Source organism: Anomaloglossus baeobatrachus, chromosome 2, assembly GCF_048569485.1.
Source record: "Anomaloglossus baeobatrachus isolate aAnoBae1 chromosome 2, aAnoBae1.hap1, whole genome shotgun sequence".
NCBI lineage: Eukaryota > Metazoa > Chordata > Amphibia > Anura > Aromobatidae > Anomaloglossus > Anomaloglossus baeobatrachus.
In genome coordinates this window covers 48506910-48533458 of record NC_134354.1, presented here as the reverse complement: position 1 = coordinate 48533458, position 26549 = coordinate 48506910, and the positions used below count along the sequence as shown (strand labels likewise).

At 52.2% G+C, this 26549-nt stretch overlaps 1 protein-coding gene across 8 annotated transcripts in view; it reads left to right on the top strand.

The window, feature by feature from the left end:
- Positions 1–26549, top strand: part of SYNJ1 (synaptojanin 1) — a 191692-nt gene that overhangs the window by 103154 nt on the left and 61989 nt on the right. For all 8 annotated transcript variants that reach the window (XM_075335047.1, XM_075335051.1, XM_075335048.1 and 5 more), the window contains 2 exons: positions 10295–10412; positions 10500–10715. In XM_075335047.1, coding sequence (XP_075191162.1) covers positions 10295–10412; positions 10500–10715 — 334 coding nt within the window. The remainder of the gene's footprint in view (positions 1–10294; positions 10413–10499; positions 10716–26549) is intronic.

Here is a 26549-nt window from a genome sequence, read left to right as displayed (position 1 = left end):
TCTCAGCCTGGAGCCTCCTCAGGGGCCCCCTCGGCTGCTCCGGCCCTGGTAGCTGAACCCCCGGCTTGGGTAGCATCCTTTTCACAAGCTCTTTCCAAGTCGTTTGCCGACTCCATGGGGCAGCTGTCCCGGACGCTGCTGTCTATGCATCAGCCTCCCTCTCAGGGTGTCTCTGTGGCTCCGAGCTCTGCAGAGCCCTCAGAGCATGTCCTAGGACCTCGTCCCCCTAAACGGAGACGCACGGACCCTTCTCCTTCCTCGTCCCACGGCTCTGATTCACAAGCCGAGGTGCAGGGCGAGGAGGATTCACTTGCTGTGGGCTCAGACTCTGCCTCTATGTACCCCATTGACTTGTCTGAGGGTGATGCGGATGTTAGTGACTTGATTACGTCCATTAACTCCGTACTGAACCTCAACCCACAAGAGTCAGAGGAACAACCCTCTCTGGTAGAGGTACACCAGTTTACCTCTCCTAAGAAACCTAGGAGTATGTTTTTTTAACCACTCCAGCTTTCAGACCACTGTTAACAAGCCCAGGGCCTGTCCTGACAAACGCTTTCTGAAGCGTAGTTCAGATGACCGTTTTCCTTTTCCACCAGAGGTGGTTAAGGAATGGGCCCAGTCCCCAAAGGTGGACCCTCCGGTGTCCAGAATCTCAGCCCGCACAGTCGTTGCTGTGGCTGACGGCACTTCTCTTAAGGACCCCACTGACCGCCAGGTTGACCTTCTGGCCAAGTCTGTATTTGAGGCGGCAGGAGCCTCCTTCTCCCCGTCTTTTGCGGCAGTATGGGCTCTTAAGGCTATCTCTGCCTCTCTGGCGGAGATTCATTCCCTCTCCAGGGACTCTATTCCTGAGATGGATGCCTTAACTTCTCAAGCTTCGGCTTTTGCATCCTACGCCATGTCTGCCATCCTGGAGGCTTCTCACCGCACGGCAGTGGCCTCCGCTAACTCCCTCGCGATCCGCAGGATCTTGTGGCTTCGAGAGTGGAAAGCGGACGCTTCCTCTAAGAAGTACCTTGCGAGTCTCCCTTTCTTTATCGTTCCTTTATGGGAGACCCAGACCATGGGTGTATGCTACTGCCCCCCGGAGGACACACAAAGTTACTACACTCAAAAACGTGTAGCTCCTCCCTCCTAGCATATACACCCCCTGCCAGCCAGATCTAGCCAGTTTTTTGCTTTCTAAAGATTTGGAAGAAAAGCGGGTCCACTGGACTCCCGGCATGTCCCTTCACACTCCCCTGACGGCAGTGCTGTTAAGGTTGATCAGGGCAGGAGCCCTTCATGCCGCGCTCCTTCACCATCCCTAGTGGCTCTGGCTTGAAGTTGGAGCCAACACGGTTCTCTCTGCTATTGCAGGAGACCGGCCTCCATCCGCAGCCCTTGTGCAGGACCCTGCTGGAAGGAGCACTGGACCCCCACCCCACCAGGGACTGGACCCTGCGTCTCAAAGCTAAGTATAGAGACGTTATTCAGAGGGTCCTTTCTGCAATGTGGGGCACTTTTAATGTGGGGGACAGTGATGCTTGATAATGCTGCTTTTACTGTGTTTCCGGCCGGTTCCACGGTTTTTTACTGGGAACCGCGCCGATGTTGCCTGATTCTCGGCCGCATGTATAACCCTAGGCCCCGGCTTCAGCCGCGGCCTAGTTTCGTTTCGTTCCCCTGCATGTCAGACATGCAGGGGGACGCTGCAGAGCCGCCCGCCGGCCGCTCTGCACAGGGGAGGACACTCCTATCTGAGGAGATGATTCCCTCCCCTGTACATCTCCTTCGCCCTCCGATTCCCGCTTCTGGGTTAACCCCCGCCCCCCCCCCCTCGCTCTGGCGCCATTTTCTCAGCGTCTTAGTACACTGGACGGCGCTGGCTGCTCTGCAGCAGAGGGAGGGAATATCTGGCTAGGGGTCCAGGCTTGGAATCTGGAGGGCACTCATAATAGCGGCCTGATAAGTCACAACCTCTGGTTGTGCACTTTTATTCACTCTCAGGGCATGAAGGAGTTAATTCTTTATCATAGAATTTCCTCCTCAGCAGCATGTCTCACTCTAGCAGCAAAGCTCCCAGGCTGTACACTACATGCTCTGCATGTAACCTTATATGCCTGAACCGACACACTGTAACGGTTCTTATGTGGTGGATAGTGGCAAGATGCCTCAGCCGGGATTCTCCCCAGGCTGAACCTCTGTCTTGGGTATTCTAGCATTCCAGACAGAGCCCCCACCTCTGCAGCATGTCACAGAGCGAGACTGCAGGCTGTTTTTATTATCCCCTGCAGGTAGTCTCGTACGGCTATACATGGGAGCTCATTAATGGTCCCTCCAGCTGCTCCGGTTCGGTGGCTGACCCCCGTAGGAATCTCCAGGGGTCGGCTGTCCCGGCATCTGCTGAGCATGCAGCCCCCTTCTCAGGGCGTTTTCTGCTTCGCTCAGCAAAGCTCACAAGGGACTCTTGGACTCAGACCCCGTCCTCCTGACAGGGAGACGCAGGGTCCCCTGTCCTCCCCGTCCCGCAGCTCCGATTACGAGCTGACTCGCTGGACGAGGAGGATGTCTCTACCACGGGCTCGGACGATCCGTCCGTAGGTGACGCAGATGCGAATGATTGGATTACGTCCATTATTCTTTTACTGGACCTCCATCCGCCTGATCAGGGAAGTGTTCCCCGCTGGCAGAAATGCATCAGTATGCTTTTAACATGACGAGGAGTGTGTTCTTTCACCACTCCAGTTTTCAGCCCGCTGCGTCCAAGCCCACAGCCAATCCTGCAGACCCCACAGCGGAGTTCTGCTGCCTGTCTCCCCCTCCCATCTGAGGTGGTCTAGGAGTGTACTCATTCACCAGGGGTAGCCACTCCGGTATCTGGACTTCAGCCCGGATACATGTATCAGTGGCGGACGGCACCTCTATGTGGATCCTACGGTACATTAATTTTGTACTGGACCTCAATCCGCCGGTGTTACCTTATCTAGGTGAACACAACGTGTGTTCCTTAACCTCTCCAGTTTTCAGGCCCCTGGGACCAGCCAGGGTCCGCTCTGATCGCTTCCCATGAAGCGTGATTCTGAGGACTGGAGTTCCCCTGTCCACCAACGGTGGTCAAGTAGTGGGCTCATTCACCTCAGGTGGCTCAGCCCGGGCCGTTATGTCAGTGCCTGATGGCTCCTCACTTACGGTTCTGCGGTCCGCCCGGTTGTCCTTTAGGCCAAGTCGGTATGGGGACGGCAGGAGCTTTGTTCCCCTCAGCTTACAGCAGTGCGGTTTTTTTTGTACCTTCTCTGCTTCTCTGGAGGAGATGCATCCTCCCACAGGGACTCTGCCAAAACGGTTGCCTGAACTTACAGGCTTCAGTTCTTTCATCCTATACCAGGTCTGCCATGCTGGACGCCGCACGGCGGTGATCTGGGCTCCCTTCCTCGCTATCCGCAGGCTCCTGTGGCTTCGGATTTGGAAGGCAGATGCCTCTATGGAGGTTCCCTGCTGGGCTCCCACTTGGTGAGACCAGTTTCCTCGGAACCAACTGAGTGAAATTAAGGAAGCTCTTGGCGGGAAGTGTTCTTCCTTGCCACAAACCTAAACCAGGGCACCTGTCCAGGACAGGAATCAGTTGAGGTTTCGGTGGTTTCCGTTCCTCCGTCTGATCGTCCTCTAGCTCAGCCTAGGTCCATAGAACCAAATAGCTCGAAGCTGCGTCTTCAGAAGGCCGCAGGAGATGCTGTCACTAAGTCAGCTTTCTCCGAGCTATTTAGCCACGCCAACAAGCTCCTTGGTCGGTGGCAGGCTCTCTCCACTGGCGACGTAGGGTTCTAACACGTCTCCGTTCAGTTGGGGGCGAGACTTTATCTCCCTTGGCTACAGGATGGACTTCTGTCCACCCGCCAAACAGTTTTTCTCTGTCATCTCCTCCCTGCTCCAAGGCCGCCGCCTTCTCACAGGCCGTGGCATTTCTGGCAGGCCAATGGAGTAATTGTACCGGTTCCCGTCTGGGAACGGTTCTGAGATTTTTGCTTAAATCTATTCCTAGTCCCCGAAGAGGGCGGTGCTCCGACCTGGATCTTTAGCTTTTCAAGCATAGCCAGGTGTGGCGTTTTCTCATTGAGTCTTGGTTTTGTTCCGTGTGTTTTTTTTCACCGGATCAATCAAGACTCCATGGAGATTCCCTAGCAAACATTGGCATCAGAGATGCCTATCGGCAGGAGTCAATCGCAGTTTCACACCAGCGTTGACTGCGTTTTGACAATCGGAGTGGTCCAATTCGTGGCTTCCCTTGGGGTCAGCCAAGGCTCCTCGAGTATCCTCAGCTTTTTCTGCGTCCTCTGAGACTGGATATTTTCCGCTGTACTAGCGAACTCACTCCTCCCACGGGGTGGTGGCTTCGCCACTGACCAGGGGCTCGTTTCAGTGGTGGCTTCGGCCACTCTGTCTCAGGGGCGCTCTTTTTCTGGTCCGTTCCGGGTGATCCTCACCAGGATGCTAGCCTATCCGCCTTGGGAACAGTATATCTCCACCGTGGAGCGCAGGGCGCTTGGACTCTGTCCGAATCAGCCCTCTGGATCAATGTGCTGGAAATCAGGGCTGTATTTCTCGCCCTCTAAGCCTTCACCATCTGTGGGCGGCTAGGCACATTCGAGTCCAGTCGGACAACGTGACAGCGTTTTCCTACACCAGCTTCCAAGGCGGGACACTCAGCCGCCTGGCAATCATGGCGGCTCAACATACTTCAGTGGACAAGGGACTCCTAGTCCACCGTATCCGCAGTCCACATGCTAGATGTGAAAACTAGGAGGCAGGCTATTTCAGCTGTCCTACCGTGGTCCACAACCCTCAGGTTTTGCGGTAGCCACACTGGTTCATGTTTGATCCCAGCTTTGTCTCTTTACGAATTTCCCCCTCTACCTCTTGTCCAGAGTCCTGCGCAAGATCGGTAACGGGGGCCGTCGGGTCATTCTCCAGATTGACCCAAGCAGGTTTCGTACTCTGACCTGCTCCTTCTGTCCGTTGGGTTGCCTTCGTATCTTCCGGACCGTTCAGACCTTTTCTCAAAAGGTCCGTTTTTTCCCCGTCAGAATTCTGGATTCTCAGAATGACGGCGTAGGTCTTGAGTCCTGGATCTTAGCGACTTCTGATATCCTTCCTGAAGTCATCTCCACTATGACTCGAGCTCCAAAGTGTCCTTTGACCTTTTTTTGGCCTTGCCGACCCTCCTGTCCCTTCCACAGTCCGGTCTACAGCTAGGACTATCCCTCTTTAAGGGACAGGTCTCGGCTCTGTCAGTATGTGCCAGCAGCGAATCGTCTGGCTGGCTCCGGTGCGCTCCTTTAAGGGCGCATCCCACATCATTCCGCCTTCCGGCGGCCTATGGAGACCTCGGACCTTAATCCGGTCCTCCCGGTTCCCGGAAACCCCCCTTTGCGCCATCTTCGGGAGGTTTCTTTGTTGTGTTTTTCACAGAAAGTACTCTTTCTAGTGGCTATAATTTCACGCCAGAGAGTTCTGGCTGCACTCCCTCGGAGTCACCCCCTTTTTTTTTTGGTCTTTTGCATCAAGACAAGGTGGTCTTCATCCGACTCCGGACTTTTTCCCTAAGGCGGTTACTGCTTCCACCTTATTCGGGGCAATTTTCCTGCCTTCCTTTTGTCCGGCTCCTATTCATCGCTTAAGGAAGCGTTGCATATCCTGGATCTGGTGCGGCCGCTCCGGATCTATGTGTCTCGCACCGCCGTTATTAGGCGGTGCACCTCTCTGGTGCTGACTGTTTGTCAGCGTAGCGGTCTCTCGGCATCTATGCCGACCCTGGTTCGTTGGCTTAGGTCGGCCATTTCCGAGACCTACAAGTGTACTCAAGTGCCTTCCCCGCGGGGATCAGAGCACATTTGATCAGACCTGTCGGCGCCTTTTTGGGCTTTCAGGCACCAGGTTACGGCTCAGTAGGTCTGTCAGACTCCAGCTCGAATTAGTCTGCATACTTTTTCGAAGCACTACCCAAGGCATGCATGCTTTGGCAGACGCGGGCTTGGGCAGACGTATTTTTCCGGCGTCTGTCGCCCATTTGTGAAGTTAGGTTTGCCTGCTTCTCAGTGTCTGTTTATTCCCACCCATGGACTGCTTTGGAACGTCCCATGGTCTGTGTCTCCCATAAAGGAACGATAAAGAAAAAGAGAATTTTGTTTACTTACCGTAAATTCTTTTTCTTATAGTTCCGACATGGGAGACCCAGCACCCTCCCTATTGCCTGTTGGCAGGTTTCTTGTTCCGTGTGTCTTCACCGGCTGTTATTGTTGTAGACAGAGGTTCCGGTTCTGCCGGATTTTACTCCGTCTCTTCTTGTGGGTGGATGTCCTCCTTCAGCTTTTGCACTAAACTGGCTAGATCTGGCTGGCAGGGGGTGTATATGCTAGGAGGGAGGAGCTACACGTTTTTGAGTGTAGTAACTTTGTGTGTCCTCCGGGGGGCAGTAGCATACACCCATGGTCTGGGTCTCCCATGTCGGAACTATAAGAAAAAGAATTTACGGTAAGTAAACAAAATTCTCTTTTTTACTGGGTCCCGGCTGTTTGGGGAACAGCTTGATGACATAATTAAGGAGGCTACTGGCGGGAAGAGTACTTCCTTGCCACAAACTAAAGCCAAGAAACCTGCCCAGGGCAGGAACCAAGCGAGGTTTCGTTCCTTTCGTTCCTCTAACTGGTCATCCTCTAAGCCCTCGGCCTCGTCCACTCCCGCCAAGGATCGTAAATCCAACTGGCGCGCAAAGCCGCGTCCTCAAAAGACCGGAGGAGCCGCTGCCACCAAGGCAGCCTCCTCGTGACTATCTGGCCGCGCCAGCAAAGTCCTTGGTCGGTGGCAGGCTCTCCCACTTTGGCGACGTGTGGTTGCAACACGTCTCCGATCAGTGGGTGCGGGATATCATCACCCACGGCTACAGGATACCTTTTTCTTCCAGCCCGCCAAACAGATTTTTTCTGTCCACCCCCCCCTGCTCCAAAGCCGCCGCCTTCTCTCAGGCCGTGGCATCCCTGCAGGCCAACGGTGTAATTGTTCCGGTCCCCGCCCGGGAACGGTTCAGCGGTTTCTACTCAAACCTCTTTCTAGTCCCCAAAAAGGACGGTTCCTCCCGACCCATCCTGGATCTCAAGCTTCTCAACAAGCATGTTCAGGTGCGGCACTTTCGCATGGAATCTCTGAGATCGGTCATTGCCTCAATGACCCAGGGAGATTTTCTGGCATCCATCGACATCAGAGATGCCTATCTGCATGTGCCTATTGCGGTCTCACACCAGCGCTGGCTACGCTTTGCAATCGGAGAGGAACACTTCCAGTTCGTGGCTCTTCCCTTTGGCTTAGCCACGGCCCCTCGAGTGTTCACCAAGATCATGGCAGCAGTGGTTGCGGTCCTGCACCTCCAGGGATTAGCAGTGATTCCTTACCTGGACGACCTTCTAGTAGTGAAGGCCTCATCCACTGTAGACTGCCAGCGGAGTGTCTCTCTCACTGTCACCACGCTAATTCAGTTCGGGTGGCTTGTCAACCTCCCCAAGTCGACTCTGACCCCGACCCAGGTACTTTTGTACCTAGGGATGCAATTCGAGACTCTGCCGGCACTTGTCAAGTTGCCCTTAGTCAAACAGCAGTCCCTTCGTCTGGCGGTGCGCTCTCTGCTGAGGCACCGCCGTCATTCCATCAGACACCTCATGCAGGTGCTGGGTCAGATGGTGGCGTCCATGGAAGCGGTTCCCTTTGCCCAGTTCCATCTGCGTCCCTTGCAGCTGGACATTCTCCGCTGTTGGGACAAGCGGATCTCTTCCTTGGACAGGCTGGTGGCTCTGTCATCACAGGCCAGGAACTCCCTTCAGTGGTGGCTTCAGCCCCTCTCCCTTTCACAGGGACGTTCCTTCCTGACTCCGTCCTGGGTGATCCTCACCACGGATGCCAGTCTCTCCGGCTGGGGAGCGGTATTTCTCCATCACCGAGCACAGGGCACTTGGACTCCGTCCGAATCAGCCCTCCCGATCAATGTGCTGGAAATCAGAGCTGTGTTTCTAGCTCTCCTAGACTTTCACCACCTATTGGCGGGCAAGCACATTCGGGTTCAGTCGGACAACGCTACAGCGGTTGCCTACATCAATCACCAGGGCGGAACTCACAGCCGCCTGGCGATGTTGGAGGTTCAACGAATCCTCCAGTGGACGGAGGACTCAAAGTCCACCATATCCGCAGTCCACATCCCAGGCGTGGAAAACTGGGAGGCCGATTATCTCAGCCGTCAAACCGTGTACGGCGGCGAGTGGGCCCTGCATCCGTCAGTGTTCAGATCGATCTGCCGCAAGTGGGGCACTCCGGAAGTAGATCTAATGGCTTCCCGGCACAACAACAAGGTTCCGGTTTACGTGGCTCGCTCCCACGATCCTCAAGCCTTCGCAGCAGACGCACTGGTTCAGGATTGGTCTCAGTTCAGTCTGGCCTATGTGTTTCCCCCTCTAGCGCTCTTGCCCAGGGTTCTGCGCAAGATCCGAATGGAGGGCCGTCGAGTCATACTCATTGCTCCGGACTGGCCCAGGCGAGCCTGGTACCCAGATCTGCTCCGCCTGTCCGTAGAGGTGCCGTGGCATCTCCCGGACCGCCCAGACCTTCTCTCTCAAGGTCCGTTCTTCCGCCAGAATTCTGCGGCTCTCAGATTGACGGCGTGGCTCTTGAGTCCTGGATCCTGACGGCTTCAGGCATTCCCTCTGAGGTCATCTCCACCATGACTCAGGCTCGGAAGTCTTCCTCGGCTAAGATTTACCACAGGACTTGGAGAATTTTCCTGTCCTGGTGTCGCTCTTCCGGCCATGCTCCTTGGCCGTTCGCCTTGCCGACCATCCTGTCTTTTCTACAGTCAGGTCTGCAGTTGGGTCTGTCCCTCAATTCCCTTAAGGGACAGGTGTCGCCTTTGTCGGTATTGTTCCAGCGGCGTATCGCCCGACTGGCTCAGGTGCGCACCTTCATGCAGGGCGCATCTCACATCATCCCTCCTTACCGACGGCCCTTGGATCCCTGGGACCTTAATCTGGTCCTCACGGCCTTACAGAAACCCCCTTTTGAGCCTCTCAGGGAAGTTTCTTTGTCTAGACTTTCACAGAAAGTTGTCTTTCTAGTAGCCATAACTTCTCTCAGGAGAGTTTCTGATTTGGCTGCGCTTTCTTCGGAATCCCCCTTTTTGGTGTTTCACCAAGACAAGGTGGTTCTGCGTCCGACTCCGGACTTTCTCCCTAAGGTGGTGTCTTCCTTCCACCTTAACCAGGACATTTCATTGCCCTCTCTTTGTCCGGCCCCTGTGCATCGCTTTGAGAAGGCGTTGCACACCTTGGATTTGGTGCGGGCGCTCCGAATCTGTGTCTCGCACCGCCGTCTTTCGGCGGTGCACCTCACTTTTTGTGCTAACCACGGGTCAGCGCAAGGGCCTCTCGGCGTCTAAACCGACCCTGGCTCGTTGGGTTAGGTCGGCTATCGCCGATGCCTACCAGTGTTCTCAGGTGCCTCCCCCGCCGGGGATTAAGGCGCACTCGACCAGAGCTGTCGGTGCCTCCTGGGCTTTCAGACACCAGGCTACGGCTCAGCAGGTGTGTCAGGCTGCCACTTGGTCCAGTCTGCACACTTTTTCTAAGCACTACCAAGTGCATGCTCATGCTTCGGCAGATGCGAGCTTGGGCAGACGCATCCTTCAGGCGGCTGTCGCCCATTTGTGAAGTTAGGTTTTGCCTACTTCTCAGTTTAGTTTATTTCCCACCCATGGACTGCTTTGGAACGTCCCATGGTTTGGGTCTCCCATGGAAGGAACGATAAAGAAAAAAGAGAATTTTGTTTACTTACCGTAAATTCTTTTTCTTGTAGTTCCGACATGGGAGACCCAGCACCCTCCCTGTTGCCTGTTGGCAGTTTTTGTTCCGTGTGTTTCACGGCTGTTGTTAGTAGACAGAGTTCTGGTTTTGCCGAGTTTTACTCTATCTCTACTTATGGGTGGATGTCCTCCTTCAGCTTTTGCACTGAACTGGGTAGATTGTCATCCAGGGGGTGTATATAGCCCGGAGGGAGGAGCTACACATTTGAGTGTAGTGCTTTGTGTGTCCTCCGGAGGCGCTAGCTATACACCCATGGTTTGGGTCTCCCATGTCGGAACTACAAGAAAAAGAATTTACGGTAAGTAAACAAAATTCTTTTTTGACCTATCTTGGGCATAAATTGTGTTAGAATTTACAAAATGTTTTTATTTGATTATTTATTTATTTTTTTTCATTTTTTTTTTTTTTTTTTTCAGCTGAAGATTTAGATCTCCTGAATTCAAGTTTACAAGAAGGGCGAAACATTCCTTATACCTGGAATCCAGGTACATTGCTGCACTATGGCCGAGCGGAGCTGAAGACCTCCGATCACAGGTAATCCTTGGTGCAGATTATTACGTCCCGATACCTGGTATATGTGTGTTTATTGCCACTGACGCACTTTGTATCCTCGTTATGAAGGCCGGTTGTTGCACTGATGGATATAGATATATTTGAGACTGAGGCCGAAGAGCGACAGAAGATCTATAAAGAAGTCATAGCGACCCAGGGGCCGCCGGACGGGACCATCATGGTCTCCATACAAAGCACATCCCCGCAGGACAACTATTTTGATGACAGTCTAATTGATGAGTTGCTGCAGCAGTTTGCCGGCTACGGAGAGGTCATACTTATAAGGTTAGCGTTCTTGATTGCACATAAATCGAACCACAAATGGGAAAACCCCCAAGTAAACGTTCAGCTTTTTGGGTAGAAAATGTTTTTATGCCTGAGATTTCCATAACCGAAAAGACTTGCTCTGTCCTCCTACACCCTGCCCTTGACAGATTCTTATCCTCTAAGATTTCCTGTAGTCGGAGATCAATGCAAACTTGTACCAAGTCTGGAGTTTCAGTTTGAGATGGAATTTCCCCTAAAGTGCAGAGACTAGATCATGAAGCATGAATAGTTTTTTATTTAGTTTTAACACTTTAAAGGGAATCTGTCAGCAGGTTTTTGTTACCTCTTCTGAGAGCAGCATGAGGTAAGCAAAGAGATGCTGAATCCAATGATGTATCACTTAGATTACTGGCTGCAGCCGTTCGGACACAACCAGAATTTTTTGATTTTAGCCATGTAGCAGAGCTGAGAAAGCTAACCCCGCCCACACCAGGCTCTCAATAGAGATTGTACATGGACAGTGAGGTGTCAATCAGAGGAGGGGTGACTTTGTAGTCCTGCCATAAGGGTCCTGCTGCTTAACACTAGAACTACTGAGGTAGTCATTTTGACTACTTTGCACTATGTATTTCTATATAGGTGTCACGAGTCCAGTAGTTCTAGTGTTAAACATATCAAATAAACAACAGATCAGACCTTGACAAAACAGGTATCCCTGAATTCTATGTTTAAACCCTTGCAGCTTACATAAAAAAACCTGCTGACCGATTGCCTTTTAAAGGGTTCGTGACTTTAGCATTGGAAGCACACATACCTGTCAGGACACACGGACATTATTTTCAGATTTTGCACGGTGGCCGATGGTACGTGTAGATGTGACGTCATCATTGCTGCTCACCCCCTGCTGCAACATTTATTGCCATCGCTCTTGGTGCCAGTGTCCTGTCACGGGTCCTCTGTCCTGGAGCCTCATTTTCCACTAAACATATTAATCAGTCATGTAACATAACTGGAGAATTAGACATGAACCGCACATCCAAAAATAATCAGTTGATCTAATGCCTCTAGGCAAAACGTTATATACCTGAACATGAGGTTCTTGGTTTAACATTCTGATCGGACTGTATTGTCAAGGGAGAAATTTAGGTAAGACTGCTAATTATTATTTATTATTATTATTTATTATTATAGCGCCATTTATTCCATGGCGCTTTACAAGTGAAAGAGGGTATACGTACAACAATCATTAACAGTACAAAACAGACTGGTATAGGAGGAGAGAGGACCCTGCCCACGAGGGCTCACAGTCTACAGGGAATGGGTGATGGTACAATAGGTGAGGACAGAGCTGGTTGTGCAGTGGTCTACTGGACTGAGGATTATTGTAGGTTGTAGGCTTGTTGGAAGAGGTGGGTCTTGAGGTTCCTCTTGAAGCTTTCCACGGTAGGGGAGAATCTGATATGCTGAGGTAGAGCGTTCCAGAGTATGGGAGAGGCACGGGAGAAATCTTGTACACGATTGTGGGAAGAGGAGATGAGAGGGGAGTAGAGAAGGAGATCTTGTGAGGATCTGAGGTTGTGTGCAGGTAGGTACCGGGAGACTAGGTCACAGATGTAAGGAAGAGACAGGTTGTGGATGGCTTCGTATGTCATGGTTAATGTTTTGAACTGGAGTCGTTGGGAAGCCAGTGAAGGGATTGGCAGAGTATCGAGGCTGGGGAGTAGTGAGGGGAGAGGTGGATTAAGCGTGGAGGGGTGCAAGAGTGTTGGAAGGGAGGCCAGAGAGCAGGAGGTTGCAGTAGTCAAGGCGGGAGATGATGAGGGCATGCACTAATGTTTCTTTGTCGCTCCATTGGGAGACCAAGACAATTGGGTGTATAGCTTCTGCCTCCGGAGGCCACACAAAGTATTACACTTAAAAGTGTAAACCCCTCCCCTCTGCCTATACACCCCCCCATGCATCACGGGCTCCTCAGTTTTTATGCTTTGTGTTGAAGGAGGCACACATGCACGCAAGCTCCACAATTTAGTCAGCAGCAGCTGCTGACTATATCGGATGGAAGAAAAGAGGGCCCATAACAGGGCCCCCGGCATGCTCCCTTCTCACCCCACTCTGGTCGGCGGTGCTGTTAAGGTTGAGGTACCCATTGCGGGTACAAAGGCTGGAGCCACATGCTGTTTTCCTTCCCCATCCCTTAGGGGCTCTGGGTGAAGTGGGATCCTAACCGGTCACCAGGCACTGGGACCGTGCTCCCTCCGCAGCCCCTGGGGGAATCTGCTGGACAGGAGACCGGGTATCGTCAGGGACAGGCCCTGCTCCTCTGAGGTACTCTGTGTCCCCTTGGGGACGGCGCATAGAGCGCCTGTCTAATGGACGCTGCAGCAGCTGCTGGTTGTGTTTGTGCGCCGGGACTACCACGCTGACCGCGCTTGTTTGCCGGCCGCGCTTATAACTTAAGTCCCCGGCTTTTGCGGCCTAGTACCGCATATTCCCGCCCCCGGGCCTGCCAGTCAGGGGTAAGGGCGGGACGCTGCACGGGACGTCAGCGCTGAGGGCTGGAGCATACTTAGTATCCTCCTCCCCCCTCACTGAGCACCGTGGGGCACCAGATTCCCGCACTTTCTAAGGCACGCCCACGGCTCCCTCCTCCTCTCAGAACGCTGGCAGCCATTCCTATCAGCACTTCTGACGCTGGAGAACTTCAGAGACGAGCTCCACAGCTCTGGGAGGCCCAGGCAGGGAATCTGGTGGTCACACAAACGCTGAGGGCGGTCGGTAAGCCGCACCTGTTACTAGGTGCTTGCCCCCCTGGGTGCCGAAGTGTATATTTATATGCTTATATTGTATACATTTACTCTGTACGGCCGCACTGGTGCTTTGGCTATATACCCTCTCTGATTGCTCTAAGAGGAGACAACAGCATGTCGTCCGCAAAAAGCAAGGGTGCCAAGGCACAGGCTTACTTTGCAACCTGTACCTCATGTGCGGCTATGCTACCTGCAGGTTCCACCTACCCTCATTGTGTGCAATGCTCGGCCCCTGTGACACTCACTCAGCCGGAGCCTCTGCCACTGGTGGGACCCTCGGCCCAGGTAGAACCACCTGCTGCCACTGTCCAGGTGACAGGGACAGAGTTTGCAGTATTCGCTGACAAACTTTCTGAGTCTATGGATAAATGGTCTGCTAAGATACTAGAAGCTTTGCAGTCCAGACCTGTAACACAGGCCCCGGGCACTGTTGAACCTTTTCCCTCAGACCCCCCTCGGTCGGCGCAGCAAAGTGCTCCTGGGGCGACTCATAGGTCCCACGGTGAGGACTCTGACACGGACCGCAGTCCCAGACCGGCTAAGCGGGCTCGCCGGGAGCTTCCCTCGACTTCATCACAGTGTTCAGGGTCTCAGCATGAGGACTCTCTGGAGGATGAAGCGGAGGTGGCAGATCAGGGCTCTGATTCTGACGCCGCTCTCAACCTTGATACACCTGAAGGGGACGCCATAGTAAACGACCTTATAGCGTCCATCAATCAGGTGTTGGATCTTTCTCCTCCAACTCCTCAGATTGAGGAGTCAGCTTCTCAGCAAGAGAAATTCCATTTTAGGTTTCCCAAACGTACACGGAGTGCGTTTCTTGATCACTCTGACTTCAGAGATACAGTCCAGAAACACCGAGCTTTTCCAGATAAGCGCTTTACTAAGCGCATTAATGACACACGTTATCCCTTCCCCCCTGACGTAGTCAAGGGTTGGGCTCAGTGTCCCAAGGTGGATCCTCCAATCTCTAGACTGGCGGCTAGATCCAGGCGTCGGCGTTTGCGTCCTACGCCATGAATGCTGTCCTGGACTCTGCGAGCCGTACGGCGGTAGCATCCGCCAATTCGGTGGCAGTCCGCAGGGCCATGTGGCTACGTGAATGGAAGGCAGACTCTGCTTCCAAAAAGTTCTTAACCGGTTTGCCATTTTCTGGCGACCGCCTGTTTGGCGAGCAATTGGATGAAATCATTAAACAATCCAAGGGAAAGGACTCGTCCTTACCCCAGTCCAAACCAAACAGACCTCAACAACGGAAGGTACAATCGAGGTTTCGGTCCTTTCGGCCCTCAGCCAGGTCTCAATTCTCCTCGTATTACACACCAATTTTAATAAGAATTAGAGAATTCAACTGTTAATAGACCGAAAACTAATTACTCTAAAAACAATTTTCTTTTTCGCTCCGAATTGGGAGACCCAGACAATTGGGTGTATAGCTATTGCCTCCGGAGGCCACACAAAGTATTACACTTAAAAGTGTAAGGCCCCTCCCCTTCTGGCTATACACCCCCAGTGGGATCACTGGCTCACCAGTTTTGTGCTTTGTGCGAAGGAGGCAACACATCCACGCATAGCTCCACTATTTAGTCAGCAGCAGCTGCTGACTATGTCGGATGGAAGAAAAGAGGGCCCATACTAAGGGCCCCCAGCATGCTCCCTTCTCACCCCACTTCATGTCGGAGGTGTTTGTTAAGGTTGAGGTACCCATTGCGGGTACGGAGGCTGGAGCCCACATGCGGCTTCCTTCCCCATCCCTTTTTACAGGGCTCTGGGTGAAGTGGGATTCTATCGGTCTCCAGGCACTGAGGCCGTGCTCCATCCACAGCCCCTGGTATCTGCTGGACATGGAGCGGAGTATCTTCAGGGACATGGCCCTGCTACATGGAGGTACTCGGTGTCCCTGTGGGGACCGCGCAGACACACGGCAGCACTGCTGGGTGTGTTAGTGCGCCAGGGACAGCGGCGCTGTCCACACTAGTGCCATCGCACACCACAGCGTTGCTGGGTGTGTTAGTGTATTGGGGGACTACCGCGCTAACGCCGCCGCCATTTTTATTTAAGGCGCCGCTGGGATTTGTGGTGCGCCGGGGACTTCCGCGCCGGCCAGCACTGATATGCCGGCCGCGCTTATTAACTCGAGTCCCCGGCTTCTGGGCCTAGTCCCCCTTCGTTACCGCCCACAGCCCTGACAGTCAGGGTAGGGGCGTGACGCTGCATAGCACAGCAGCGCTGAGAGCTGGAGTATGTTTTGCATACTCCACCCCTCTCACTGTGTGCACTGTGAAACCGGATTCCCGCACTTTCTCAGGCACGCCCACGGCTTCCTTCTCTATACAGGACGCCGGCAGCCATTAGTGTCAGTTTCTGTACGATACAGAGACAAGTGTGGAAGACCCTGGCATTCTGATAGTCACACAATCGCTGCAACAGGCGTTAAGCAGCACCTGTGGTGCTAACCCCACTAGTGCAGAAGTGCACTTATAGATATGCTTCTACTATATACATTGCACTGTTTGGTCGCACGTTGTATATACCCTCCTGGATTATGCGGAGGAGTTATCAGCATATTCTCTGTGTAAAACAAAGGTGCAGAACCACATGTTTTTCTATGCAGCCGGTACAGCATGTACGGCTATACGGCCGGCAGGTTACATAGACCCCCATTGTATGCAACAGCCGGAGTCTCTGCTAATGGCCAGGGGATGAGGACGGTGTCTGCAGTATTTACTGACAGTTTTTCTGAGACTATGGCTATGATACTAGAAGCCTAGCAGTCCAGACATGTCTCTCACAACATGGGCACTGTTGAATCATTGATCCATGGCCCCCCTCAGTGTGAACAACTAACAGCTCCGGGAATGTCACACGCATCCCAGAGTCACGGCTCTGCACGGACGTCAGTCCCAGACAGCCTAAGCGGGCTCACTATGAGCGGCCCTCGGTTTCATCAGGGTCCTAGCAGAAGGACTCTCTGTGTAATGAGGCGGAAGTAGCGGCTCAGGATTCTGATCCTGAGACCGCTCTCAATCTGGATACACCTGATGGTGACGCCATAGTAAATAATCTTATAGCGTCCATCAATAGAATGTTGGTTATTTCTCACCCAGCTCCTCCAGTGGAGGAGTCAGCTTCACGTATTTTTCTGGACCACTCTGCCTTCAGAGAGGCAGTCCAGGAACACCACGCTTATCCAGATATGCGCTTCTCCAAACGGCTTAGGATACACGTTATCTCTGCCCCCTGACGTGGTCAAGGACTGGACCCAGTGTCCCAAGCGGCATCCTCCAATCTCCAGGCTTGTAGCTAGATCCATAGTTGCAGTGGGAGATGGAGCTGCACTTAAAGATGCCACTGACAGACAGATGGATCTCTGGTCGAAATCCATCTATGAGGCTGTCGGCGCACCGTTGGCTCCGGCATTCTCACCCTTGGGGCACTCCAAGCTATTTCAGCTTGTCTTACACAGATTGACACGGTTATACGTACATCTGTGCCGCAGGTGGCATCCTTAACCTCTCAAATGTCTGCATTTGTTTCTTACGCGATTCAGGTTGCCCTGGACTCTGCGAACCGTGCGGCGGTAGCCTCCGCTACTCCGTGTTTTTAAGCAGAGCCTGGTCTGCTCGTTAAGTGAATGGAAGGCAGATTCTGCTTCCAAAAAAGGTGCTTAACCAGTTGCCTTTTTCTGCTGACCGACTGTTTGGTGAGCGTTTGGATGTAACCATTAAACAGTCCAGGGGTAAGGATTCATCCTTTCCTCAGCCCGGACACAACAAACCCCAACAGAGCAAGAGGCAGTCGGGGTTTCGGTCTTTTCGAGGCTCGGGCAGGTCCCATTTTTCCTCGTCCAATGTGGACTCAGAAGGATCAGAGGAGCTCAGATTCTTAGCGGGCTCAGTCACGCCCAAAAAAGCGACAGTCTGAAAACCCGCTTCCAAGGCGGCTTCCTCATGACTTGCGGCCTCCTCTCTCCGCATCCTCGGTCGGTAGCAGGCTCTCCCGCCTTGGCGATATTTAGCTGCCATAGGTCAATGACCGTTGGGTGTGAGACATTGTGTCTCACGGGTACAGGATAGAGCTCACTTCTCGTCCTCCAACTCGATTCTTCAGAACTTCTCCACCTCCCGGCCGAGCCGCTGCTCTTCTGCAAACAGGGTGCACTCTATAGGCAGAAAGAGTGATGACCCCCGTTCCTCTTCAGGAACAAGGTCACGGTTTTTACCCCAAATTATTTGCGGTGCCTATAAGAACGGGCCGTTCCGTCCCGTTCTGGATCTAAAACTGCTCAGCAAGCTCGTGGACACCAGGCGGTTCCGGATGGAATCCCTCCGCCATGTCATCGCCTCAATGTCCCAAGGAGATTTCCTAGCATCATTAGGCATCAAGGATGCTTATCCACACGTGCCGATTGATCCAGAGCACTAGCGTTTCTACGCTTCGTTATAGGAGACGAACACCTTCTGTTCGTAGCTCTACCTTCCGGCTAGCAACAGTCCCACTGGTCTTCGCCAAGGTCAGGGCAGCAGTAGTCACAGTCCTGCACTCAGGGTCACTCTGTGATCCCGTATTTAGACGATCTACTTGTCAACGCACTCTCTTAGGAAACATGCCAACACTGCCCGAACGTTGCGCTGGAGACTCTCTAGGGTTTTGGGTGGATCATCAACTTTTTAAAGTCAGATCCGACCCCGACCCTATCGATAACATATCTAGGCATAGAGTTTCATACTCTCTCAGCGATAGTGAAGCTTCCGCTAGACAAACAGCATTCACTACGGGCTGCAATCTCTTCTTTAAGAACCAGTCGCACACATTGAGACGCCTCATGCACTTCCTACGTAAGATGGTAGCAAGGGAGGCAGTTCCTTTCGCGCAGTTTCACTGCGTCCACTACAATGGGACATTCTCCGCCAATGGGACGAGGAGTCGACGTCCCTCAACAGAGTCGTCTTTCTTTCCCAGGCGGCCAAGGAATCCCTACGGTGGTGGCTTCTTCCCACCTCATGGTCAAAAAGAAGGTCCTTCCTATCCCCATCCTGGGCGATAGTTACGACAGACGCGAGTCTATCAGGGTGGGGAGCAGTTTTTCTCCACCACAGCGCTCAGGGTACGTGGACTCAGCAAGAGTCCACCCTTCAGATCAATGTTCTTGAACACAGAGCAGTGTATCTTGCCCTACAAACCTTCCAACAGCAGCTGGAAAGCAAGCAAATCCGACTTCAGTCGGACAACTCCACAGCGGTGGCATACATCAACCACCAAGGAAGAACGCGCAACCGGCAAGCCTTCCAGGAAGTCCGGCAGGTTCTGACGTGGGTGGAAGACACGGCATCCACCATATCCACAGTTCACATCCCAGGCGTGGAAAACTAGGAAGCTGACTTCCTAAGTCGCCGGAGTGTGGCCGAAAGGGTATGGTCTCCTCACCCGAACAGGTTTCAGGACATCTGGCGCCGCTGACAGAGGCCGGACGTCGATTTAATGGCGTCACGGCACAACAACAATGTGCCAGCTTTATGGCACGGTTTCACAATCATCGAGCTCTGGCGGCAGACGCCTTAGTTCAGCATTGGTCGCAGTTCCAGCTACCTTATGTGCCACCTCTGGCATTGTTGCCCAGAGTGCTGCGCTAGATCAGGACCGACTGCGGCCGCGCCATCCTCGTCGCTACAGATTGGCCGAGGATGTTGTGGTACCCGGTTCTGTGGTGCCTCACGGTAGGCTAACCGGGGGCACTACCAGACCAATCAGACTGGCTGTCTCAAGGGCCATTCTTCCATCTGAATTCTACGGCCCTCAACCTGATGGTGTGGCATTGAGTCCTGGAACCTAGTGTCGTCAGGATTACCTCAGGACGTGGTTGCCACCATGAGACAGGCTAGCATACCAACGTCCGCCAAGATTGACCACAGGACGTGGAAGATATTCTTATCTCGGTGCTCGGCGCAGGGTGTTTCTCCCTGGCCGGTTGCATCGTCTATGTTTCCTTCCTTCCTGCAATCTAGGTTGGAAAATGGGTTGTCGCTCAGTTCCCTTTAGGGACAAGTCTCAGCGCTATCTGTATTTTTTTCAGAAACGACGACTTCCTCAGGTACGCACGTTCCTACGGGGAGTTTGTCTTCTCAGCACTCCGTACAAGCGGCCGTTAGAGCCCTGGGATCTGAACAAGGTTCTAATTGCTCTCCAGACGCCGCCTTTCGAGCCTTTGAAGGATGTCTCCCTTCCCGCTTTTCACGGGAAGTGGCCTTCTAGTAACGGTCTCGTCTCTTAGGGGAGTTTCCGAGCTAGCAACGCTCTCATACAAACTCCCTTCCTGGTCCTTCACCAGGTCAGGGTAGTTCTGCGTCCGAGTCCGGAACTTCTCCCTGAGGTGGTATCCCACTTTCATATCAATCAGGATATCACCTCACCTTCTTTGTGTCCTCGTCCAGTCCATCAATTTCAGAAAGATTTGCATCTGTTGGTTCTGGTGAGAGCACTCAGGTTCTACTTCCCGCATGGCGCTCCTGCGCCACCCGGATGCACTCTTTGTCCTTGTCGCTGGTCGGCGTAAACAGTCGCAAGCTTCCAAATCCACCCTGGCTCAGGGGATCGAGGAACCAATTCTTGAAACCTACAGTTCTACTGGGCTTCTGGTTCTCTCAAGGCTGAAGGCCCATTCTACCAGAGCCGTGGGTGCATCCTGGGCATTACGGCACCAGGCTATGGCTCAGCAGGTGTGTCAGGCACCTACCTGATTGAGTTTGCATACTTTTACCAAGCATTTTCAGGTGCATACCTACGCTTCGGCAGACGCCAGCCTAGGTAGATAAGTCCTTCAGGCGGCGATTGCCCACCTGTAGGAAAGGGCTGTTTGACGGCCCTATCACGAGGTATTCTTTTACCCACCCAGGGACTGCTTTTGGACGTCCCAATTGTCTGGGTCTCCCAATTCGGAGCGAAAAAGAAGGGAATTTTGTTTACTTACCGTAAATTCCTTTTCTTCTAGCTCCAATTGGGAGACCCAGCACCCGCCCTGTTTTCTGGGGGTTTTTCTGTTTTTTCGGGTACACATGTTGTTCATGTGGTATGGTTCAGTTCTCCGATGTTTCCTCGGATTGAATTGGTCTTTAAACCAGTTATTGGCTTTCCTCCTTCTTGCTTTGGCACTAAAACTGGTGAGCCAGTGATCCCACTGGGGGTGTATAGCCAGAAGGGGAGGGGCCTTACACTTTTAAGTGTAATACTTTGTGTGGCCTCCGGAGGCAATAGCTATACACCCAATTGTCTGGGTCTCCCAATTGGAGCTAGAAGAAAAGGAATTTACGGTAAGTAAACAAAATTCCCTTCTTTATTTATAAATATTAAAATTATAAGTTCAAGCTATATCTCATTGTATGTAGCTATAACGGTCAGTGAACACACATCCAGTCGTGCAGAGCTAGATATATATACTCTAAAGGGATATCAGACTAGGGAAATTAAGGATAGCCCAGTGAGGTTCTTTTTTTTGATAGAAATTGTAATATCAACTGAGATGTTAAAAAATGGCCAGGTCATAGATCCCTAGTCCTTCACCTTCCTGGCAGCGGAGGTAAACACCATAATGTTTCGGGCGCCCCCGCTCCTCGTCGGCTATCCCTAGTAGGCCCTAGAACTGCCTGTGTGTCAATAATTGACCTAAAGCCCAGAAAGTGTGGTTAGTGCTGAAGTCAGGATTATTCAATCACACTAGGTGCATAGTCAATATGCTGATTAGTATTAAGTATGTTAGCTAACATACTTAATACTAATCAGCATATTGACTATGCACCTAGTGTGATTGAATAATCCTGACTTCAGCACTAACCACACTTTCTGGGCTTTAGGTCAATTATTGACACACAGGCAGTTCTAGGGCCTACTAGGGATAGCCGACGAGGAGCGGGGGCGCCCGAAACATTATGGTGTTTACCTCCGCTGCCAGGAAGGTGAAGGACTAGGGATCTATGACCTGGCCATTTTTTAACATCTCAGTTGATATTACAATTTCTATCAAAAAAAAGAACCTCACTGGGCTATCCTTAATTTCCCTAGTCTGATATCCCTTTAGAGTATATATATCTAGCTCTGCACGACTGGATGTGTGTTCACTGACCGTTATAGCTACATACAATGAGATATAGCTTGAACTTATAATTTTAATATTTATAAATAAAAATTGTTTTTAGAGTAATTAGTTTTCGGTCTATTCTCAATTCTCCTCGTCCAACAGGCCACAGAAGGGTCAGAGGAACTCTGATTCATGGCGGTCTAAGTCACGTCCTAAAAAGACCGCCGGAGGAACCGCTCCCAAAACGGCCTCCTCATGACTTTCGGCCTCCCCAAACCGCATCCTCGGTCGGTGGCAGGCTCTCCCGCTTTTGCGACGCCTGGTTGCCACATGTCCAAGACCGATGGGTGAGAGACATTCTGTCTCACGGTTACAGGATAGAGTTCCGCTCTCGTCCTCCGACTCGTTTCTTCAGAACATCTCCGCCCCCCGAGCGAGCCGATGCTCTTCTTCAGGCGGTGAGCACTCTGAAGGCAGAAGGAGTGGTGATCCCTGTTCCCCTTCAGCAATGGGGTCACGGTTTTTACTCCAACTTGTTTGTGGTGCCAAAAAAGGACGGATCTTTCCGTCCCGTTCTGGACCTCAAACTGCTCAACAAACACGTGAAAACCAGGCGGTTCCGGATGGAATCTCTCCGCTCCGTCATCGCCTCGATGTCCCAAGGAGACTTCCTAGCATCAATCGACATCAGGGATGCTTATCTCCACGTGCCGATTGCACCAGAGCATCAGCGCTTCCTGCGTTTCGCCATCGGGGACAAACACCTTCAGTTCGTGGCGCTGCCTTTTGGCCTGGCGACAGCCCCACGGGTCTTCACCAAGGTCATGGCAACAGTGGTAGCAGTCCTACACTCTCAAGGACACTCGGTGATCCATTACTTAGACGATCTCCTTGTCAAGGCCCCCTCTCGGGTGGCATGCCAACACAGCCTGAACATTGCTCTGGAGACTCTCCAGAGATTCGGGTGGATCATCAATTTCCCAAAGTCAAAATTGACACCGACCCAATCGCTGACATATCTCGGGATGGAGTTTCATACTCTCTCAGCGATAGTGAAACTTCCGCTGGACAAACAGCGTTCACTACGGACAGGGGTGCAATCTCTCCGAGCCCAGTTGCACCCCTTGAGGCGCCTCATGCACTTCCTAGGGAAGATGGTGGCAGCAATGGAGGCAGTTCCATTTGCGCAGTTTCATCTGCGTCAACTTCAATGGGACATTCTCCGCAAATGGGACAGGAAGTCGACGTCCCTCGACAGGAACGTCTCCCTTTCTCGGGCAGCCAAGGCCTCCCTTCAGTGGTGGCTTCTTCCCACTTCTTTGTCGAAGGGGAAATCATTCCTACCCCCATCCTGGGCTGTGGTCACGACGGACGCGAGTCTGTCAGGGTGGGGAGCGGTCTTCCTCCACCACAGGGCTCAGGGTACCTGGACTCAGCCAGAGTCCTCCCTTCAGATCAATGTTCTGGAGATAAGGGCAGTGTATCTAGCCCTAAAGGCGTTCCAGCCGTGGCTGGAAGGCAGGCAGATCCGAATTCAGTCGGACAACGCCACGGCGGTGGCATACATCAACCACCAAGGCGGCACACGCAGTCGGCAAGCCTTCCAGGAAGTTCGGCGGATTCTGCTGTGGGTGGAAGCCACAGCCTCCACCATCTCCGCAGTTCACATCCCGGGCGTAGAAAACTGGGAAGCAGACTTTCTCAGTCGCCAGGGCATGGACGCAGGGGAATGGTCTCTTCACCCGGACGTGTTTCAAGAGATCTGTTGCCGCTGGGGGAAGCCGGACGTCGACCTAATGGCGTCCCGGCACAACAACAAGGTCCCGGCATTCATGGCACGGTCTCAAGATCACAGAGCTCTGGCGGCAGACGCATTAGTTCAGGATTGGTCGCAGTTTCGGCTGCCTTATGTATTTCCTCCTCTGGCACTACTGCCCAGAGTATTACGCAAGATCAGGTCCGACTGCCGCCGCGCCATCCTCATCGCCCCAGACTGGCCGAGGAGGTCGTGGTACCCGGATCTGTGGCATCTCACGGTGGGTCAACCGTGGGCACTACCAGACCGTCCAGACTTACTGTCTCAAGGGCCATTTTTCCATCTGAATTCTGCGGCCCTCAACCTGACTGTGTGGCCATTGAGTCCTGGATCCTAGCGTCTTCAGGGTTATCTCAAGAGGTCATTGCCACTATGAGACAGGCCAGGAAACCAAAGTCCGCCAAGATCTACCACAGGACGTGGAGGATCTTCCTATCTTGGTGCTCTGATCAGGGTTTTACTCCCTGGCCATTTGCCTTGCCCACTTTTCTGTCCTTCCTTCAATCCGGAATGGAAAAGGGTTTGTCTCTCGGCTCTATTAAGGGACAAGTCTCGGCGCTCTCTGTGTTTTTTCAAAAGCGTCTAGCCAGGCTTCCGCAGGTCCGCACGTTCCTGCAGGGAGTTTGCCACATAGTCCCTCCTTACAAGCGTCCGCTAGAACCCTGGGATCTGAACAGGGTGCTAACGGCTCTTCAGAAACCACCTTTCGAGCCAATGAGAGATATTTCTCTTTCACGCCTTTCGCAGAAGGTGGTCTTCCTAGTGGCAGTCACATCACTTCGGAGAGTGTCTGAGCTAGCTGCACTGTCATGCAAAGCCCCCTTCCTGGTGTTTCACCAGGACAAGGTGGTTCTGCGTCCGGTTCCGGAATTTCTCCCTAAGGTGGTATCCCCTTTTCATCTCAATCAGGATATCTCCTTACCTTCTTTTTGCCCTCATCCAGTTCACCAATGTGAAAAGGATTTGCACTTGTTAGATCTTGTGAGAGCACTTAGACTCTACATTTCTCGTACGGCGCCCCTGCGCCGCTTGGATGCGCTCTTTGTCCTTGTCGCTGGCCAGCGTAAAGGGTCGCAGGCTTCCAAGTCAACCTTGGCTCGGTGGATCAAGGAACCAATTCTTGAAGCCTACCGTTCTTCTGGGCTTCCGGTTCCTTCAGGGCTGAAAGCCCATTCTACCAGAGCCGTGGGTGCGTCCTTGGCATTGCGGCACCAGGCTACGGCTCAGCAGGTGTGTCAGGCGGCTACCTGGTCGAGTCTGCACACTTTCACGAAACACTATCAGGTGCATACCTACGCTTCGGCAGATGCCAGCCTAGGTAGGCGAGTCCTTCAGGCGGCGGTTGCCCACCTGTAGGAAGGGGCCGTTTTACGGCTCTATTACCGAGGTATTCTTTTACCCACCCAGGGACTGCTTTTGGACGTCCCAATTGTCTGGGTCTCCCAATGGAGCGACAAAGAAGAAGGGAATTTTGTTTACTTACCGTAAATTCCTTTTCTTCTAGCTCCTATTGGGAGACCCAGCACCCACCCCTGTTCCCTTCGGGCTGTTGTTCTTTTGTGTACACATGTTGTTCATGTTGAATTGTTTCTGGGTTCATGGTTTTCAGTTCTCCGAACATCCTTCGGATTGAATTTACCTTAGACCAATTTATAAGTTTCCTCCTTCCTGCTTTTGCACCAAAACTGAGGAGCCCGTGATGCACGGGAGGGTGTATAGGCAGAGGGGAGGGGTTACACTTTTTAAAGTGTAATACTTTGTGTGGCCTCCGGAGGCAGAAGCTATACACCCAATTGTCTGGGTCTCCCAATAGGAGCTAGAAGAAAAGGAATTTACGGTAAGTAAACAAAATTCCCTTCTTTTGCTGATTCTTGGTTAAGGAAAGCACGGATGGAGTCTTTGTTCGGGGCACCAGAGGCACGGGGCCAAATTAGCTATCTGTACAGATATAATAAAGAAGTCAGAAGCAATGATCACAGAGACTGTGTTCACTCTTTGAGCCAGTATAGGCGACTGACCCGTGTAATGAATAGATCAGATATTAGTATTACATTTCAACCTTCAAACATGTACAAAGTATCAAAATCTGTCTTTTCTCACACATCGAAGCCGTATAGGGAGGCTTGGGACACACATTTCATCCCACAGATAACACATTCCTACTTTGTGTGAAATCACTGATAAGACTTTCACTATGAAGGCCTTCACTGTTCATTGTTTGTACATTTGTTCACTCTCCCTGGTTAACCCACTCTTGAACATACAGCTTAGAATCATATTATGGCGTCTGTGCGATTGTCATATAGACACACAGATAATTATGCAACTACATCTATATTTTGATTATTTACATACACAGATAATCTTATTACATTTGAACAAACAATCTATAGCCCAGGCTACCCTCATAGTATGAAGCCACTGCCACTTCACAGCGAGCCTCTGTGTGGGTCCCTGACTTATCTGAAGCCTTAAAAGGTGCGGCGCTGCATGCCAACCACTGCCGCAGCGACTGTGCACCAGCAGGGGACTCTGACTTGCAGCATGGCTGTTGTGAGGCACCAGGTCACTTGCCCTACTGGTGCATTGTCGCGGCAGCGGTGGTTGGTGCGCGGAACCGCACCTTTTAAGGCTTCAAAAACTAAGATTTTTGGATGTGTGGTCCAGGTCTTTCTCTACAGCTATGTTGCATATTAATCAGTTATGCCCCGTCCACTACCCTCTGATAGGACCACCTTCATTATCAGTGCTCATGTCATCAACCCTGAGGCCATTGGAAGACCACATGGGGCAAAATAGTGTTGCTATTGTTTTTTTGCATTATTTTACACCATGGAACATGCAGTAAGAATTTTATTAAATGAGCTTTCAAAACCTATATATGAGTTTACAACATTTTGGGTGCAGTGGAGTAGTGAGGAGCACTTCTACGTCAGCGCTGGATTCACAGGTGCACTGCGCAGTACCCGTGTATAATGTCCTCCATGCTGCTGCTTGTCTGTGTGTTACATAGACACAGGAGAGCAGGAAGCCCTCGCGTCTGTGTGTGCTGTGTATGGGAGACATCATACCACTTGGCTTACACTCAGTAGCTCAGAGACTGAAAATTCGACAGATTCTGCAGAGGAAAAACTGATTACAAAATGCAGGATCCCGGC